The sequence below is a fragment of the Nomascus leucogenys genome, chromosome 23 (genome assembly GCF_006542625.1).
Source record: "Nomascus leucogenys isolate Asia chromosome 23, Asia_NLE_v1, whole genome shotgun sequence".
In the NCBI taxonomy this organism is placed as follows: domain Eukaryota; kingdom Metazoa; phylum Chordata; class Mammalia; order Primates; family Hylobatidae; genus Nomascus; species Nomascus leucogenys.
Genome location: NC_044403.1, coordinates 8,929,113 through 8,948,256, shown reverse-complemented (window position 1 = coordinate 8,948,256; position 19,144 = coordinate 8,929,113). Strand labels below are relative to the sequence as shown.

At 39.6% G+C, this 19,144-nt stretch overlaps 1 protein-coding gene across 2 annotated transcripts in view; it reads right to left on the bottom strand.

The window, feature by feature from the left end:
• The window catches only part of CASC1 (cancer susceptibility 1), a 67,517-nt gene extending 52,818 nt beyond the window's left edge, over positions 1-14,699 (bottom strand). The window contains exons 1-2 of one of the 2 annotated variants that reach the window (XM_030804501.1): positions 14,694-14,699; positions 349-433 (exon numbers count right to left, since the gene is read on the bottom strand). Coding sequence is in view for 1 of the 2 variants with exons in the window: in XM_030804500.1 (XP_030660360.1) it covers positions 349-493 (145 nt within the window). In the remaining variant the exon portion in view is untranslated. Of the gene's footprint in view, positions 1-348; positions 511-14,693 lie in introns of those variants that run through there. The other variant, XM_030804500.1, reaches the window with a different exon arrangement.
• Positions 14,700-19,144: the final 4,445 nt, after the last annotated feature.

Below are 19,144 nucleotides of genomic sequence, written 5' to 3'. Positions count from 1 at the left end.
CGAGTGCTCTATCTTTTGCGGCACTGAAACTTTGTAACAATTTTTTTTTTAAGTTAAGTATGTCCCAAGTATTGCATGGGGCAAATTATCCCAAATTATCCATTTGATTATCTGAAAGTTAAATTTAACTGGGCTCCTGTATTTTATCTCTGGCAACCCTAATTCAATATATATCTGAAAGAGACTGGCATGTACTAACATCTTTCTGGATACTTTCTAAATGATAGATACCTATTATAAAACAGATTAAATTTTAAAATTAAAGAACTTTGAAAACTGTACTACAGAAGACCAACCTATCATGACTATTACCTGTATATGTAAATAGTATCAGTATTTATTTTGTACCTTCCTCTTTCAGTCGTCTCTCCTCCTCCTCTTGTAGCAGCTTCAATCGTTCAGCTTTGGTGACTTTCTTTTTCTTACTGCCAGACTTAACAAAAGCCACATCATAAAAAAAGCTATTAACATTAAAGTTACTTGAAAAACACATCTTTTTAAATACTAATTATGAAAAATACTTTTGCTTTCATAAAACCAGCCTTTCATGCATTCATTCAACAAATAAGACTGCCTATTAGTGTAAAGCTTTGACTCAGTGCACTAAAGGACAAAGTCTGGGAACAAGAAAAATAAGAATATAAATTATTCAAAGGCAAGGGTGACAGTGACAAGTATGTGCAATTTAAATAATTCTCATTCCCAGTTTCCATATCTTTAAAATGGTGCTGAAGAAAACCTCATCTTGTTGTAGAGAAGAAAGTAAAACATATGTAAAAGCAGTTTGAAAACTACACTTACAAAATTAAAAAGTATTCTTATGACTAACAGGTATACAGAGAGTTATTTTGCATGTTTGGAGGAAGGAGAGATTACTTTCAACAGTGAAGAGCAAGTAAAATGTTTATAGAGTAGGTGGCATTTAAATCAGTGCTCAAAGGATTTTTACCATTCAGAGAAGATATTCCAAGAAGAGGGAAATGCAGGTACAACATAGGGGATTGAAAGAGCATTGGATGGGCAACAAGTTCAGTAGGCCCTGGAAAGACTCCAAGAAGAGGTGGTGAAGAAAATGAGAATGTGAAAGAAGGCTAGAGCCTATGCTAGAGTTTGGATATTATTCTAGGAGAAATGGAAAACTCCTAAAAGTTTTTGAGAAGGGCTGTGGCTATAAAGAATATAACTTTGAAAATTAACCTGGTATTAGAGAAAAAATCATAAAGAGGATACCATTTTGGCAACAATTAACAAAATTCAATAAATTGAAGTCCTGGCAGTGTTTATAGAATAGATGGCATCTAAATTTGTGGCCAAAGGATTTTAACATTCAAGGGAAGAAATCCCAAAGAGGGAAATGAAGGTGCAAGATAGGGAGCTGAATGGGTACTGGATGGGCCAACAAGGTCAGTGGGCCCTGGAAATGTAGAGAAGATCCAATAAATATTTTATAAGCTAACTTACCTAGTAATGATTAAAATTGGAGGCAAGGAGAGGAAAGAGTCAGGAGAAAGTCTCACAGAGGGAGAATGGCAGTCCAGAACAGGTGAATTTGAATGAATTGTTAAAAATAATTTACATATAATTAGTACAAAATGCTGGTAGATCATTCAGGCAATTCTTGCAGGCACTAGAATTGTAGAACTGAGGTTTAGCAAAGAGGTCAGTGCTACAGAAGCAGATATGAAAGCAATTTCTGTGATAACGACCTCTCCTCCATTTTCACAGGAGAAAGCTAAAAAGAAGAGCACCATCTAAACTTAAGAAGAATTCATAGAAAGAGTGGTTAATTCTTGGGATGTATAGACTCTTGGATCTTCTCTTTTTGGTTCACCTTCTCTAAGATGCTCATAGACTCCATTAGCTCCCCTGGAATCTCTAATCCATTGCCCCTACCACTTTTTCACTGTTCATCCACCTCCTCCCACCTTCATTTCTTCCTTTCCCAGTTTAGATTTCACAGTTCATCACCCTTATCACTAACTTATATACCTCCACTTCCTCTATCCTCCTCTTCCTCTAAAAAGCTCAGCTGGCTAAATCATAGTTCCAGGGAAACTCAACTTTCCATTTATGCTGTGCTAGCAAGACGAGCAGCTGACCCTTATCAGAGAAAAACACACATGGGCTCAAATTTATCAACATAATTTTAAAATAGACTCCCGATTGTGAATTTTAGCTCCAAATCGACTACAAGAACAAACCAGCAATCCCAAGAGGACCCACAGACTCCATGAAGGAAGCGATCTGCTCCTGTAGGACCCGGGAGACACCCCAAATACTGTGAATGCCCCAACTGCGCAAGTGGGAAAGGGAGACACTCCTCTCACGAACACACACCCCCACTGGAGAAGCTGAAGGTCTGTTTGCAGAAGTTTCCGACTTTACCTGGAGCTAAGTCAAGTTAGAAAGCTGAGCGAAATACAGGAGCAGAGGAAGCAGTGGAGAGGCCCTGGGAGCCTCCCCTCCTCACACCCGGTCCGGCTTACAGTTTCCGTCCGCGACTAGCCCTCCCCCACCTGCCCAGCCATTTCCTCTTAAAAAGGTGGCTGGAGCTAAAGGCATAGTCAAGGTTAATGCTCCTTTTTCTTTATCCCAAATCAGATAGCGTTTAGGCTCTTTTTCATCAAATAAAAAACCCAGCCCAGTTCATGGCTTGTTTGGCAGCAACCCTGAGACGCTTTACAGCCCTAGACCCTAAAAGGTCAAAAGGCCGTCTTATTCTCAACATACGTTTTATTACCCAATCCGCTCCCGACAACAAATAAAACTCCAAAAATTAAATTCCACCCTCAAACCCCACAACAGGACTTAATTAACCTCGCCTTCAAGGTGTACAATAATAAAGTAGAGGCAGCCAAGTAGCAATGTATTTCTGAGTTGCAATTCCTTGCCTCCACTGTGAGACAAACCCCAGCCATATCTCCAGCACACAAGAACTCCAAACACCTGAACCGCAGCTGCCAGGGGTTCCTCCAGAACCTCCTCCCCCAGGAGCTTGCTACAAGTGCCGGAAATCTGGCCACTGGACCAAGGAATACCCACAGCCCAGGATTCCTCCTAAGCCGTGTCCCATCTCTGCAGGAACCCACTGAAAATTGGACTGTTCAACTCACCTGGCAGCCACTTCCAGAGCCCCTGGAACTCTGGCCCAAGGCTGACTCCTTCCCAGATCTTCTCGGCTTAGCAGCTGAAGACTGACACTGCCTGATTGCCTCAGAAGCCTATAGGACCATCACAGATGCTCTGGGTAACTCTCACAGTGGAGGGTAAGTCCGTCCCCTTCTTAATCAATACGGAGGCTACCCACTCCACATTACCTTCTTTTCAAGGGCCTGTTTCCTTTGCCTCCATAACTGTTGTGGGTATTGACGGCCAGGCTTCTAAACCTCTTAAAACTCCCCAACTCTGGTGCTAACTTAGACAATACTCTTTTAAGCACTCCTTTTTAGTTATCCCCACCTGCCCAGTTCCCTTATTAGGCTGAGACACTTTAACTAAATTATCTGCATCCCTGACTATTCCTAGGCTACAGCCACACCTCATTGCCGCCTTTTCCCCCAGTTCAAAGCCTCCTTCACATCCTCCTCTTGTATTCCCCCACCTTAACCCACAAGTATAGGATACCTCTACTCCCTCCTTAGTGACCAATCATGCACCCCTTACCATCCCATTAAAACCTAATCACTCTTACCCTGCTCAATGCCAATATCCCATCCCGCAGCACGGTTTAAAAGGATTAAAGTCTGTTATCACTCGCCTGCTACAGCATGGCCTTTTAAAGCCTATAACCTCCCCTTACAATTCCCCAATTTTACCTGTCCTGAAACCAGACAAGGCTTACAGGTTAATTCAGGATCTGCGCCTTATCAACCAAATTGTTTTGCCTATCCACCCCATGGTGCCAAACCCATACACTCTCCTATCCTCAATACCTCCCTCCACAACCCATTATTCTGTTCTGGATCTCAAACATGCTTTCTTTACTATTCCTTTGCACCCTTCATCTCAGCCTCTCTTCGCTTTCACTTGGACTGACCCTGACACTCATCAGGCTCAGCAAATTACCTGGGCTGTACTGCCACAAAGCTTCACAGACAGCCCCAATTACGTCAGTCAAGCCCAGATTTCTTCCTCATCTGTTACCTATCTCAGCATAATTCTCATAAAGACACATGTACTCTCCCTGCTGATCATGTCCGGCTAATCTCCCAAACCCTAATCCCTTCTACAAAACAACTCCTTTCCTTCCTAGGCATGGTTAGTGCGGTCAGAATTCTTACACAAGAGCCAGGACTGCAACCTGTAGCCTTTCTGTCCAAACAACTTGACCTTACTGTTTTAGCCTAGCCCTCATGTCTGCATGCAACGGCTGCCGCTGCTTTAATACTTTTAGAGGCCCTAAAAATCACAAACTATGCTCAACTCACTCTCTACAGTTCTCATAACTTCCAAAATCTATTTTCTTTCTCCCACCTGACACATATACTTTCTGCTCCCCAGCTCCTTCAGCTGTACTCACTCTTTGTTGGGTCTCCCACAAATACCATTGTTCCTGGCCCAGACATCAATCCGGCCTCCCACAGTATTCCGGATACCACACCTGACCCCCATGACTGTATCTCTCTGATCCACCCGACATTCACCCCATTTCCCCATAGTTCCTTCTTTCCTGTTCCTCACCCTGCTCACGCTTGATTTATTGATGGCAGTTCCAGCAGGCCTAATCGCCACACGCCAGCAAAGGCAGGCTATGCTACAGTACAAGCCACCAGCCCGCCTCTTAGAACCTCTCATTTCCTTTCCATTGTGGAAATCTATCCTCAAGGAAGTAACTTCTCAGTGTTCCATCTCCTATTCTACTACTCCTCAGGGATTATTCAGGCCCCCTCCCTTCCCTATACATCAAGCTCGAGGATGTGCCCCCGCCCAGGACTGGCAACTCTTAACTCCTTCTTACAGTGGATAGATGATCTTTGCTGGCAGGGGACCCTCCAATACTTTCACCCTGATTAAGTTCTATTCTTTAGTTTTATACTCACTCTTATTCTCATTCCCATTCATATGCCACCCTCTACCTCTCCCCAGCTATCTCCACCACACTATCAACCTTACTCATTCTCTCCTAGCCGTTTCTAATCCCTCCTTAGCGAACAACCGCTGGCTTTGCATTTCCCTTTCTTCCAGCGCCTACACAGCTGTCCTCGCGTTACATGCAGACTAGGCAACATCTCCTGTCTCCCCACACCTCCAAATTTCCTTTAACAGCCCTCACCTTTACCCTCCTGAAGAACTCATTTACTTTCCAGACAGGTCCAGCAAGACGTCCCCAGACATCTCACATCAGCAAGCTGCCGCCCTCCTCCGCACTTACTTAAAAAACCTTTCTCCTTATATCAACTCTACTCCCCCCACATTTGGACCCCTCACAACACAAACTACTATTTGTTTGTGTTGTGTTGGCTGCTACTTTATGTATCTCTCAGCAAAGACCCACTGGAATTCCCCTAGGTAACCTTTCACCTTCTCGATGTTCCTTTACTCTTCATCTCCAAAGCCCTCTTCTTGTTTACTTATACCCAGGCCCAAAAATAACAGTGAAAGGTTGCTCGTAGACACTTGACGTTTTCTCACACACCATGAAAATCGAACTTCCCCCTCTATGCAGTTACCTCATCAGTCCCCATTACAACCTCTGACAGCTGCTGCCCTAGCTGGATCCCTAGAAGTCTAGGTATAAGACACCCCTTTCAGCGCTCCTTCTCATCTTTTTACTTTGCATCTCCAGTTTTGCCTGGCACAAGGTCTCTTCTTCCTCTGTGGATCCTCTACCTACATGTGTCTGATACCTGCTAATTGGACAGGCACATGCACACTAGTTTTCCTTACTTCCAAAATTCAGTTTGCAAATAGGACCGAAGAGCTCCCTGTTCCCCTCATGACACTGATACGACAAAAGAGAGTTATTCCACTAATTCCCTTGCTTGTCAGTTTAAGACTTTCTGCCTCCACTATTGCTCTCGGTACTGGAATAGCAGGCATTTCAACCTCTGTCATGACCTTCTGTAGCCTCTCTAATGACTTCTCTGCTAGCATCACAGACATGCCACAAACTTTTTCAGTCCTCCAGGCCCAAGTTGACTCTTTAGCTGCAGTTGTCCTCCAAAACCGCCGAGGCCTTGACTTACTCACTGCTGAAAAAGGAGGACTCTGTATATTCTTAAATGAAGAGTGTTGTTTTTACCTAAATCAATCTGGCCTGATGTATGACAACATAAAAAACTCAAGGATAGAGCCCAAAAACTTGCCAACCCAGCTAGTAATTACGCTGCACCCTCTTGGACACTCTCTAATTAGATGTCCTAGGTCCTCCCAATTCTTAGTCCTTTAATACCTGTTTTTCTCCTTCTCTTATTCCGCTTAGTTTTTCAATTCATACAAAACCCTATCCAGGCTATTACCAATAATTCTACACGACAAATGTTTCTTCTAACAACCCCACAAGATCACCCCTTACCACAAAAATCTTCCTTCAGCTTAATCTTTCCCACTCTAGGTTCCCACGCCGCCCCAATCCCGCTCGAAGCAGCCCTGAGAAACATCGCCCATTATCTCTCCATACCACCCCCCAAAATTTTCGCCATCCTAACACTTTACCAACTATTTCGTTTTATTTTTCTTATTAATATAAGAAAACAGGAATGTCAGGCCTCTGAGCCCAAGCTAAGCCATCATATCCCCTGTGACCTGCAGGTACACATCCAGATGGCCGGTTCCTGCCTTAACTGATGACATTCCACCACAAAAGAAAAGAAAATGGCCTGTTCCTGCCTTAACTGATGACATTATCTTGTGAAATTCCTTCTGGCTCATGCTGGCTCAAAAGCTCGCCTACTGAGCACCTTGTGACCCCCACTCCTGCCCGCCAGAGAACAACCCCCCTTTGACTGTAATTTTCCTTTACCTACCCAAATCTTATAAAACGGCCCTACCCCAATCTCCCTTCACTGACTCTCTTTTCAGACTCAGCCCGCCTGCACCCAGGTGATTAAAAAGCTTTATTGCTTTTGGCCGGGCGCGGTGGCTCACGCCTGTAATCCCAGCACTTTGGGAGGCCAAGACGGGCAGATCACGAGGTCAGGAGATCGAGACCATCCTGGCTAACATGGTGAAACCCTGTCTCTACTAAAAATACAAAAAATTAGCCGGGCGAGGTGGCGGGCGCCTGTAGTCCCAGCTACTCGGGAGGCTGAGGCAGGAGAATGGCGTGAACCCCGGGGGGCGGAGCCTGCAGTGAGCCGAGATCACGCCACTGCACTCCAGCCTGGGCGACAGCGAGACTCTGTCTCAAAAAAAAAAAAAAAATAAAAAAAATAAAAATAAAAATAAAAAGCTTTATTGCTCACACAAAGCCTGTTTGGTGGTCTCTTCACACCAACGAGAGTGAAACTAACATTGAATATAAATGACCTAAATGCTCCACTTAAAAAGATACAGAGGCCAGGAGCGATAGCTCATGCCTGTAATCCCAGCACTTTGGGAGGCCGAGGCAGGGGGATCACCTGAGGTCAGGAGTTCGAGACCAGCCTGGCCAACATGGTGAAACTCTGTCTCTACTAAAAATACAAAAATCAGCCGGGTGTGGTGGCATGCACCTGTGATCCCAGCAACTTGGGAGGGTGAGGCAAGAGAACCACTTGAAACCCAGGGGTGGAGGGTGCAGTGAGCTGAGATCACACCACTGTACTCCAGCCTGGGCAACAGAGCAAGACTCGGTCTCAAAAAAAAAAAAAAAAAAAAAAAAAAAAAGATACAGAACCACAGAATGGATAAGAACTCCCCAACCAACTACCAGCTGCCTTCAGGGGACTCACCTAACAATAAGGACTCACATAAACTTAAAGTAAAGGGGTGGAAAAGCATTTCATGCAAATGGACACCAAAAGCGAGCAGGGGTAGCTATTCTCACATCAGACAAAATAAACTTTAAAGCAACAGTGGTTAAAAGAGACAGAGGGATACTGTATAATGGTTAAAGGCCTTGTCCAGGCCAGGCCCAGTGGCTCACCCCTGTAATCCCAGCATTTTGGGAGGCCAAGGGGGGTGGATCACCTGAGGTCAGCAGTTCGAGACCAGCCTGACCAACATGGTGAAACTCCATCTTTACTAAAAATACAATTACCCGGGTGTGGTGGCGGGTGCCTGTAATCCCAGCTTCTTGGGAGGCTGAGACAGGAGAATCACTTGAACCCGGTAGGCAGAGGTTGCAGTGAGCCAAGATTGCGCCACTGCACTCCAGCTTGGGCAACACAGCCAGACGCTGTCTCAAAAAAAAAAAAAAAAAAAAAAAGCCTTGTCCAACAGGAAAATATCACAATCCTAAACATATATGCACCTAACACTGGAGCTCCCAAATTTATAAAAGCAATTACTAATAGACCTAAGAAATAAGACAGTAACACAACAATAATGGAGGACTTCAATACTCCATTGACAGCACCAGACAGGTCACCAAGACAGAAAGGCAACAAAGAAACAATGGATTTAAACTATACCTTGGAAGAAACGGACTTAACAGGTATATACAGAACATTCCATCCAACAACTGCAGAATACACATTCTGTTCAACAGCTCATGGAACTTTCTCCAAGATAGACCATATGATAGGCCATAAAATGAGCCTCAATACATTTAAGAAAATTGAAATTTTATCAAGCACTCTCTTAGACCAAAGTGGAATAAAACTGGAAATCAACTCCAAAAGAAATTTTCAAAACCATGCAAATACATGGCAATTAAATAACCTGCTGAATGAGCATTGGGTCAAAAATGAAATCAAGATGAAAACTGAAAAATTCTTCCAACTGAATGACAATAATGAAATTACCTATCAAAACCTCTGGGATACAGCAAAGACAGTGCTAAGAGGAAAGTTCATAGCCCTAAACGCATACATCAAAAAATCTGAAAGAGCACAAACAGACAATCTAAGGTCACACCTGAGGGAACTAGAGAAACAAAAGCAAACCAAATCCAAACCCAGCAGAAGGAAGGAAATAACCAAGATCAGAACAGAGTTAAATGAAATTGAATCAAAAAAATGCAAAAGATAAATGAAACAAAAACCTGGTTCTTTGAAAAGATAAATAAAATTGATAGATCATTAATAAGATTAACCAAGAAAAGAAGACAGAAAATCCAAATAATCTCACTAAGAAATGAAATGGGAGATATTACAACTGACGCCACTGAAATACAAAAGATATTCAAGGCTACTATGAACACCTTTATGCACATAAACTAGAAAACCTAGAAGAGATGGATAAACTCCTGAAAAAATACAACCCTCCTACCTTACATCAGCAAGAATTAGATACTCCAAACAGACCAATAACAAGCAGTGAGATTGAAATGGTAATTAAAAAATTACCAACAAAAAAAAGTCCAGGACCAGACAGATTCACAGCAGAATTCTACAAGACATTCAAAGAAGAAATTGGTACCAATTCTATTGACACTATTCCACAAGACAGAGAAAGAAGGAACCCTCCCTAATTCATTCTATGAAGCCAGCATCACCCTAATACCAAAATCAGGAAAGGACATAACAAAAAAGAAAACTACAGACCAATATCCTTGACGAACACAGATGCTAAAATCCTTAACAAAATATTAGCTAACCGAATTCAACAACACATCAAAAAGATAATTCACCATGATCAACTGGGTTTCAAACCAGGGATGCAGGGATGGTTTAACATATGCAAACGTGATACAACACATAAACAGAATTAAAAACAAAAATCACATGATCATCTCAATAGATGCAGAAAAAGGATTTGACAAAATCCAGCATCTCTTTATGATTAAAACTCTCAGCAAAATCAGCATAAAAGGGACATATCTTAATGTAATAACAGCCATCTATGACAAACCCACAGCCAACATAATACTGAATAGAGAAACGTTGAAAGCAATCCCTCTGAGAACTGGAACAGGACAAGGATGCCCACTCTCACCACTCCTCTTCAACATAGTACTGGAAAGTGCTAGCCAGAGCAGTCAGACAAGAGAAAGAAATAAAGGGCATCCAAATTGGTAAAGAGGAAGTCAAACTGTCACTGTTTGCTGGCAATATGATAGTTTACCTTGAAAACCCTAAAAATCTCCTAGAACTGATAAAAGAACTTAGCAGTTTCTGGATACAAGATTAATGTACACAAATCAGTAGTTCTTCTATACACCAAAAGCAACCAAGCAGAGAATAAAATCAAGAACTCAACCCCTTTTACAATAGCTGCAAAAATAAAATAAAATACTTACGAATATACTTAACCAAGGAGGTGACAGACCTCTATAAGGAAAACTACAAAACACTGCTGAAAGAAATCACAGACGACACAAACAAATGGAAACACATCTCATGTTCATGGATGGGTAGAATCAATATTATGAAAATAACCATATTGCCAAAAGCAATCTACAAATTCAACACAATCCCCATCAGAATACCACCATCATTCTTCCCAGAATTAGAAAAAACAATTCTAAAATTCATACAGAACCAAAAAAGAGTCCACATAGCCAAAGCAAGACTAAGCAAAAATAACAAATCTGGAGGCATTACATTACCTGATTTCAAGCTATACTATAAGACCACAGTCACCAAAACAGTGTGGTACTGGTATAAAAATAGGCTCATAGACCAATGGAACAGAATAGAGAACCCAGAAATAAACCCAAATACTTACAACTAACTGATCTTTGACAAACCAAACAAAAACATAAAGTGGGGAAAGGACACCCTTTTCAATAAATGGTGCTGGGATAACTGGCTAGCCACATGTAAGAGAATAAAACTGGATCCTCATCTCTCACCTTATACAAAAATCAACTCAAGATGGATTAAGGACTTAGACCTAAGACCTGAAACTATAAAAATTCTAGAAGATAACATTGGAAAAACCATACTAGACATTGGCTTAGGCAAGGATTTCATGACCAAGAACACAAAAACAAATGCAATAAAAACAAAGATAAATAGCTGGGACCTAATTAAAGAACTTTTACATGGCAAAAGAAACAGCAGAGTAAACAGACAACCCACAACGTGAGAGAAAATCTTCACAATGTATACATCTGACAAAGGACTAATATCCAGAATCTGAAACGAACTCAAGCACATCAGTAAGAAAAAAACAAACAATCCCATCAAAAAGTGGGCTAAGGACATGAATACACAATTCCCAAAAGAAGATATACAAATGGCCAATAAACATATGAAAAAATGCTCAGTATCACTTATGATCTGGGAAATGCAAATCAAAACCACAGTGTGATACCACCTTACTCCTGCAAGAATGGCCATAATCAAAAAACAAAATCAACACTAAATGCTGGCACAGATATGGTGAACAGGGAACACTTCCACAAGGCTGGTAGGAATGCAAACTAGTACAGCCACTATGGAAAACAGTGTAGAGATTCCTTAAATAAATAAAAGCAGAACTATCATTTGATCCAGCAATCCCACTACTGGGTATCTAACCAGAAGAAAAGAAGGTATTATTCAAAAAAGACACTTGCACACACATGTTTACAGCAGCACAATTCACAATCACAAAATCATGGAGCCAACCCCAATGCCCATCAATCAATGAGTAGATAAACTGTGATATATATATATATATACACCACATCATATATATATGATATAACATATATATTTGATGGAATACTACACAGCCATAAAAAGGAATGAATTAACAACATTTGCAGTGACCTGGATGAGACTAGAGACTATTATTCTAAGTGATGTAACTCAGGACTGGAAAACCAAACATTGTATGTTCTCACTGATATGTGGGAGCTAAGCTATGAGGACACAAATGCATAAGAATGATACAATGAACTTTGGGGACTTGTGGGGAAGAGTGGAAAGAGGGCAAGGGATAGACGACTACAAATGTGGTGCAGTGTATACTGCTCGGGTGATGGGTGAACCAAAATCTCACAAATCACCACTAAAGAACTTACTCGTAACCAAATACCACATGTACCTCAATAAGTTATGGAAAAATAAAATTTAAAAAATAAATTAACAAAATAGACTCTAAGCACTGTCCAGGATTCCCACAACTATTTCATTCTCACTTCAAACCTCCAAAATCCTCTCTTCCACTCTATTCTCAGCTGCTGACTTTACCTCTTATGTCACTGAAAAAATAGAAGCTTTCAGAAGAGAAAAATCTTTACACACCAAATCTTTGAGCCTATCTATATTTTTGTCTGCGTTCCTTCCCGTTGCAGTGGATGAACTATATGTTTTGCTTTTAAACTTTTCTTTTTTTGAGACGGACTCTCGCTCTCTTGTGCCAGGCTGCCACAATCGTGGCTCACTGAAACCTCCGCCTCCCAGGTTCAAGGGATTCTCCTGCCTCAGCGGGATTACAGGTACCTGCGGCTACTCCAGGCTAATTTTTTGTATTTTTAGTAGAGATGAGGTTTCACCGTGCTGGCCAGGCTGGTCTCAAACTCCTGACCTCAAGTGATCCACTCACCTTGGCCTCTCAAAGTGTTGGGATTACTTTGGGAGTAATCCCAAAGTAGGGCCCAGCCCTACACATTTTTAAGGTGTCACTGAAAACTTTTTATCACGAGTTTAAATAGCTGTGAATATTGTCCTTTCAAGTATATGATCCTTAAAACAAAACTTTTACAGTACTCTTTGAAGTATATCCATCACTGCTTAAGATATATCCAATAGAAGGCCGGGTGCAGTGGCTCACGCCTGTAATGCCAGCACTTTGGGAGGCTGAGGCAGGCAGATCACGTTTGGAGTTTGAGACCAGCCTGGCCAACATGGTGAAACCCCATCTCTACTAAAAATATAAAAAATTAGCCAGGCATGGTGGCAGGCACCTACAATCCCAGCTACTCGGGAGGCTGAGGTAGGAGAATTGCTTGAACCTGGGAGGCAGAGATTGCAGTGAGCCGAGATCGTGCCACTGCCCTCCAGCCTGGATGACAGAGCGAGACTCTGTCTCAAAAAAAGGGATATATCCAATAGAATCTACATACCATAGAGATTTAATGACCAATTTAAAATATAAACAAGCTTTTTAAAAATAAAATGTTAATCTGTTTTCTATTTGAGTTCATATTTCCATGGCACTTCTCTCACAGAATCTTACCCTAATTTAATATACTTGAAAAACTTTTGTTGATCCTCCTTTTGTTTGTTATAAAAATATGAATAAAAATTTAAATTAAAAAATTTATTTCCTTCGTCTCTAAGTATTAAAAATTCTGCTCTAGATTGAGTTAACTGAATAAAGTAACATATTATAAATTTTGATAACTAAATGTTAAACATAAAAACTAAAATTTTCCTGGATGTACATCTCTTGATGAAATGTTACGCTTTTTCTTTTTTCTGGTTAGCTCATAATCCGTGGATAAATGCTAGCTACTGCTGAATGAAACAGAAATTCAGATTAATTCTATTTTTATTTTTAATTTTTATAAATATGTGAGAGAGAAACCTGGTTTATATTTAAAAATCAATCAGAATAGGTTATAGTAACATAATGCAATTCTTTGAATTCCTTCACCTCCTATGCCAAAAATTATATGCTGATTTACAATAAAAATTACCCCTACAGATAATCTCTGACTTTTGTGATCATCTCCTTATTTTTCTTTATAGTTTTCTTATGTATATATATAAAAAATACAGATTTTTGAACTTTCCATAAATTTAATGATACTTTATGTATATTGTGATTTGCTTTTTTTTAGTTGTGGCAAAGTATACATAACATAAAATGTACTATTTTAACCATTTTCTTTTTTTTTTTTTTTTTGAGACAGAGTCTCACTGTGTCACCCAGGTTGGAGTGCAGTGGTGCAATCTCGGCTCACTACAACCTCCACCTCCGAGGTTCAAGCAATTCTCCTGCCTCAGCCTCCCGAGTAGCTGGGATTACAGGTGCCCACCACCCTGCCTGGCTAATTTTTGTATTTTTAGTAGAGATGGGGTTTCTCCATGTTGGCCAGGCTGGTCTTGAACTCCTGACCTCAAGTGATTTGCCTGCCTTGGCCTCCCAAAGTTCTGGGATTACAGGCGCGACCCACCTTGCCCAGCCATTTTAACTGTTTTCAAGTGTGCAATTCAGTGGCTTTAAGCACATGCACACTGATGTACAATCATCACCACAACCCACCTCCAGAACTTTTTCAGCATCCCAAACTGAAACCCTGTATACCATTAAACAACAGCTCCCCATTGCCCCAGCCCTGTCACTCACCATTCTACTTTGTCCATGTGAGTTTGACTACTCTAGATATCTATGTGGAAAAATACAATATTTGCCCTTATTTGTGATTTACTTCTTTAGATATACATTATGGTTTGTAAAATTCATTCATGTTGATGGATATTGCTATGGCTGTATATTTTCACTGCTGAATAGTAATCCATTGATTTATTTACCCTTTTTTCTATTGCTAGACATTGGATTGCTTCTAGTTTCTTACTATCGTTAATGCTGCTATAAACCTTTGAATATATCTATCCTGGTGTCTGTCTGCAAGGGGTTTTCTATTGTATGTACCTAGAAATAAAACTGATGGGTACGTACATTTTCAACTTTATTAAAGATGAACTGTCCAAAGTACTTATTCCAATTTATACCTCCACAATCATTTCCAATTTATACTCCCACAATTATTATCCAAGTCAATATTTGTTAATTTCAGCACTTTTGCTTATCTAAAAGGTGTTAAAAAATATAGACATCTTTTATCATACTAAGAAAGTGCCCTGTAACCTATCAAATGGTAAAGTGCATTAAATGAATTTCTAACTCAATCTAATTGTATTTATTTAATTTCTCATATTAAACCAACTCTGCCTTCCTGGGATAAACTGAATTGTGCCATGATTTATTATCATCTTCCAGATTGAGCCTGGTAACACTTTGTTTAGGATTTTTGTATTTGTGTCATGAATGCGGTTCCATTTTCCTTTCTCATAATATCTTCAGGTTATCCATGTAACTCAAAATGACTTAAGGATTGTTCCCCCTTTTATCATGCTCTAGAAGAATCTGTATTAAGTATAAAATTATTTCTTTACCTCTGAATGAAAAACTAGCAAATAAAGACTTATGGACCTAGAATTTTCTTTCTGGGAATATTTATAACCACTGATTTAATTTCTTAAATGATTATAGGACCATTCAGGTTTTCTACTTCTTCACGAAGACAGTTTAATTTTTTTCTGGCTATTTATCTAATTCATCTAAGTTTTCTAATACATTGGCATATAAAGTTGCTCAAATAATGTCATTTATTGTTATAGTCATGTCTCCCTTTTCATTCCTAATATTTATTATTTATGCCTTTTGTTCTTCTTGACATATCAGATAACTGTCAATTTTATCAGTTTTCAAAGAAATCTACTGTGGCTTATTCACTTATTCAATACATACTGAGAGGCTAACATGTGCCTCTTATTTGAGATACATAAGTAAACAAAAATCCTTGCACTTACAATTCAAATGTAAAGAGGAAGGTAAAAACAATATACTAAAATTTAAAATAAATTATATTTTAAGGAGTGATAAGTGATATGGAAGAAAGTAGGGGGACTCCAGATGGCTGGTGTAGTTGTGAAAGGGATGAAATCACAATTTTAAATACAGTGGTTTGGATTGGCCTCATGGAGAAGGTGGCATTTAAGTGAAGACTTGAAGAATATGAGGTTACTGACACACTCTATTCTGTGTTTTCTATTAATGTCCATATTTGTTCTTATTATTTCCTTCCTTCTCCTTCTCCTTCCTTCTATATTTGTTCTTATTATTTCCTTCCTTCTCCTTTGGGTTTTATTCTTTTTGTGACTTCTTGAGAAGGATACCTAGGATCATTAATTTTTAGCCTTTTTTCTTCTTCTAATATAAATATTTAGGTCTACATATTTCCCTCTAAGTGTTGCTTTAGATACATTCCACAAATTTTTAAGTATTTTCCTTAACAATAAGTTTAAAATATTTTCTAATTTCCATTATATTACTTCTTGACCCACTTTAGAATGTTTTAAAAATTCCAAGCATATTGTACCTTCCTGTTTGCTACTGAATTATTTTTAGCTTCAATATAATATTCATTAGGATACATTCTCTGAATTGTTTTCATCCACTGAACTTTCAGAATAGTTTTGTATCATAGTATACTATCAATTTTGGGGGAAAATGTATGTGTGCTTAGAATCCTCTACTTGTTTGGTGTGGTGTTCTAAATATGTTTAATTCATTAGATTTGTTTATCATGCTGTTCCAATCTTCTAAATCCTTACTGATTTTTTAAACACTATTCCATTAATTATTGAAAGAGAAAATCTTCCACTATGATTGTGGATGTGTCTATTTGTGGATGTGTCTATTTCTCCTTGTGGTTCTCTGAATTTGTGCATTGTATATTTCAAGGCTTTGTAATTAGGTATACACAAATTTAAAATTAGATTTCATTGGCTAATCAAGTCTTTATCATCATGCAAGGATGGTTCAACACACACAAATCAATAAATGTGATTTACCACATAAGCAGAATTAAAAACAAAAACCATATGATCATCCCAATAGACACAGAAAAACCTTTTGATAAAATCCAATAACCCTTCATGATTAAAAAAAAAACCCTCAAAAAACTAGGTATCAAATGAACATATCTCAAACTAATAAGAACCATCTATGTATGACAAACCCACAGCCAACATCATACTGAATAGGCAAACGCTGAAAGCATTCCCCCTAAGAACTGGAACATGAAAAGAGTGTCCACTCTCATCACTCCTATTCAATAGTAATGGAAATCCTAGCCACATCAATTAGTCAAGAGAAAGCAATAAAAGGCATCCAAATAGGAAAAGAGAAAGTCAAATTATCTTTGTTCACTGACAACACGATCCTATGCCTAGAAAACAGTAAAGATTCCTCCAAATGCCTCCTGGACCTGATAAACGACTTCAGTAAAGTTTCAGGATACAACATGCAAAAACAAGTAGCATTTCTACACACCAACAACGTTTAAGCTGAGAAGCAAATCAAGAACTCAATCCCATTTACAATAGTCATGCACACAAAAATAAAATATCTAGAAATATATTTAACCAAGGAGGTGAAATATCTCTACAAGGAGAACTACAAAACACTGCTTAAGAAATCACAGATGGCACAAACAAATGGAAAAACAATCCATGCTCACGGATTAGAAGAAACAGTATCACTAAAATGATCACACTGCCCAAAGCAATCTACAGATTCAATGCAATTTCTATCAAATTACCAACGTTATTTTTCACAGAACTAGAAAAAAACAATTCTAAAATGTACATGAAACCAAAAAAGAGCCCACATAGCCAAAGCAATCCTAAGCAAAAAGAAGAAACCTGGAGCCATCACATTACCAAACTTCAAACTATACTACAGGCTATAGCAACCAAAATAACATGGTATTGGTACAACAATAGATCAATGGAAACAATAGAGAACCCAGAAATAAAGCCACACACCTACAACCAACTGATCTTCGACAAAGTTAGCAAAAATAAACAAACAATGGGGAAAGGACACTGTGTTCAATAAATGATGCTGGGAAAACTGGCTAGCCATTTGCAGAAGAATGAAACTGGACCCCTAACTCTTACCATATATAAAAATTAACTCAAGATGGATTAAAGACTTATATAAGACCTCAAACTATAGTTTTTTTTTCACTCTTGTTGCCCAGGCTGGAGTGTAGTGGTGCAATCTTGGCTCACTGCAACCTCCGCCTCCCAGGTTCAAGAGATTCTCCTGCTTCAGCCTCCCAAGTAGCTGGGATTACAGGCGCCTGCAACCACACTTGGCTAGTTTTTTGTATTTTTAGTAGAGACGGGGGTTTTGCCATGTTGGGCAGGCTGATCTCGAACTCCTGACCTCAGGTGATCCACCCGCCTCGGCCTCCCGAAGTGCTGGGACTATAGGCATGAGCCATCGCGCCTGGCCTATAATTTTTTTTTAAGAGACAGAGTCTCGCTTTGTCATTCAGGAAAGAATGGGAGTGCAGTGGTGCAATCATAGCTTACTGTAATCTCTAACTCCTGGGCTCACGCAATTCTCCCGCCTCAGCCTTAGGAGTAGCTAGAATTACAGATGCATGCCACTGCATCTGGCTAATTTTTTATTTTCATTTTTTGCAGAGGTGGGGGTCTTGCTATGTTTCCCAGGTTGGTCTTGAACTCCCAGCCTCAAGCAATCCTTCTGCTTCAGCCTCCCAAAGTGTTGGGATTACAGGCGTGAGCTATTGCATCCATCCAGCCAAGACCTCAAACTATAAAAACCCTAAAAGGAAACTAGGAAAAACTCTTCTGGGCACTGGCCTAGGCAAATAATTTATAACTAAGATCTTAAAAGCAATTGCAATGAAAACAAAAATTGATGAATGGGACCTAATTAAACTAAAGAGCTTCTGCATAGCAAAGGAAACAACACAGTCAACAGACAACCTACAAAATAGGAGAAAATATTTTCAAACTATGAATCTGACAAAGGACAAATACCCAGAATCGATAAGGAACTTAATAAGAAAAAAAAAAGCCCCATTAAAAAGTGGGGAAAGGACATGAACAGACACTTCTCAAAAGAGGACATACAAGTGGCAACACACATGAACAAATGCTCAAGATCACTAATCAGAGAAGTATCAATTAAAACCACAGTGAGATATCATCTCACACTAGTCAGAATGTCTACTATTAAAAAATTTAAAAAAAGACAGATGTTGGTGAGGATGCAGAAAAAAGGGAACTGTTGGTGGGAATGTAAATTAGTTCAACCCCTATTGAAAACAATATGAAGATTTATTAAAGAATTTAAAATAAACCTACCATTCAACCCAGCAATCCCATTACTGGGTATCTGCTGAAAAGAAAATAATTTTTTTTTTTTCCAAAAAGACACTGTAGACTGGGCGCGGTGGCTCACGCCTGTAATTCCAGCACTTTGGGAGGCCGAGGCAGGCAGATCACCTGAGGTTGGGAAGTCGAGATCAGCCTGACCAACATGGAGAAACCCCATCTCTACTAAAAATACAAATTAGCTG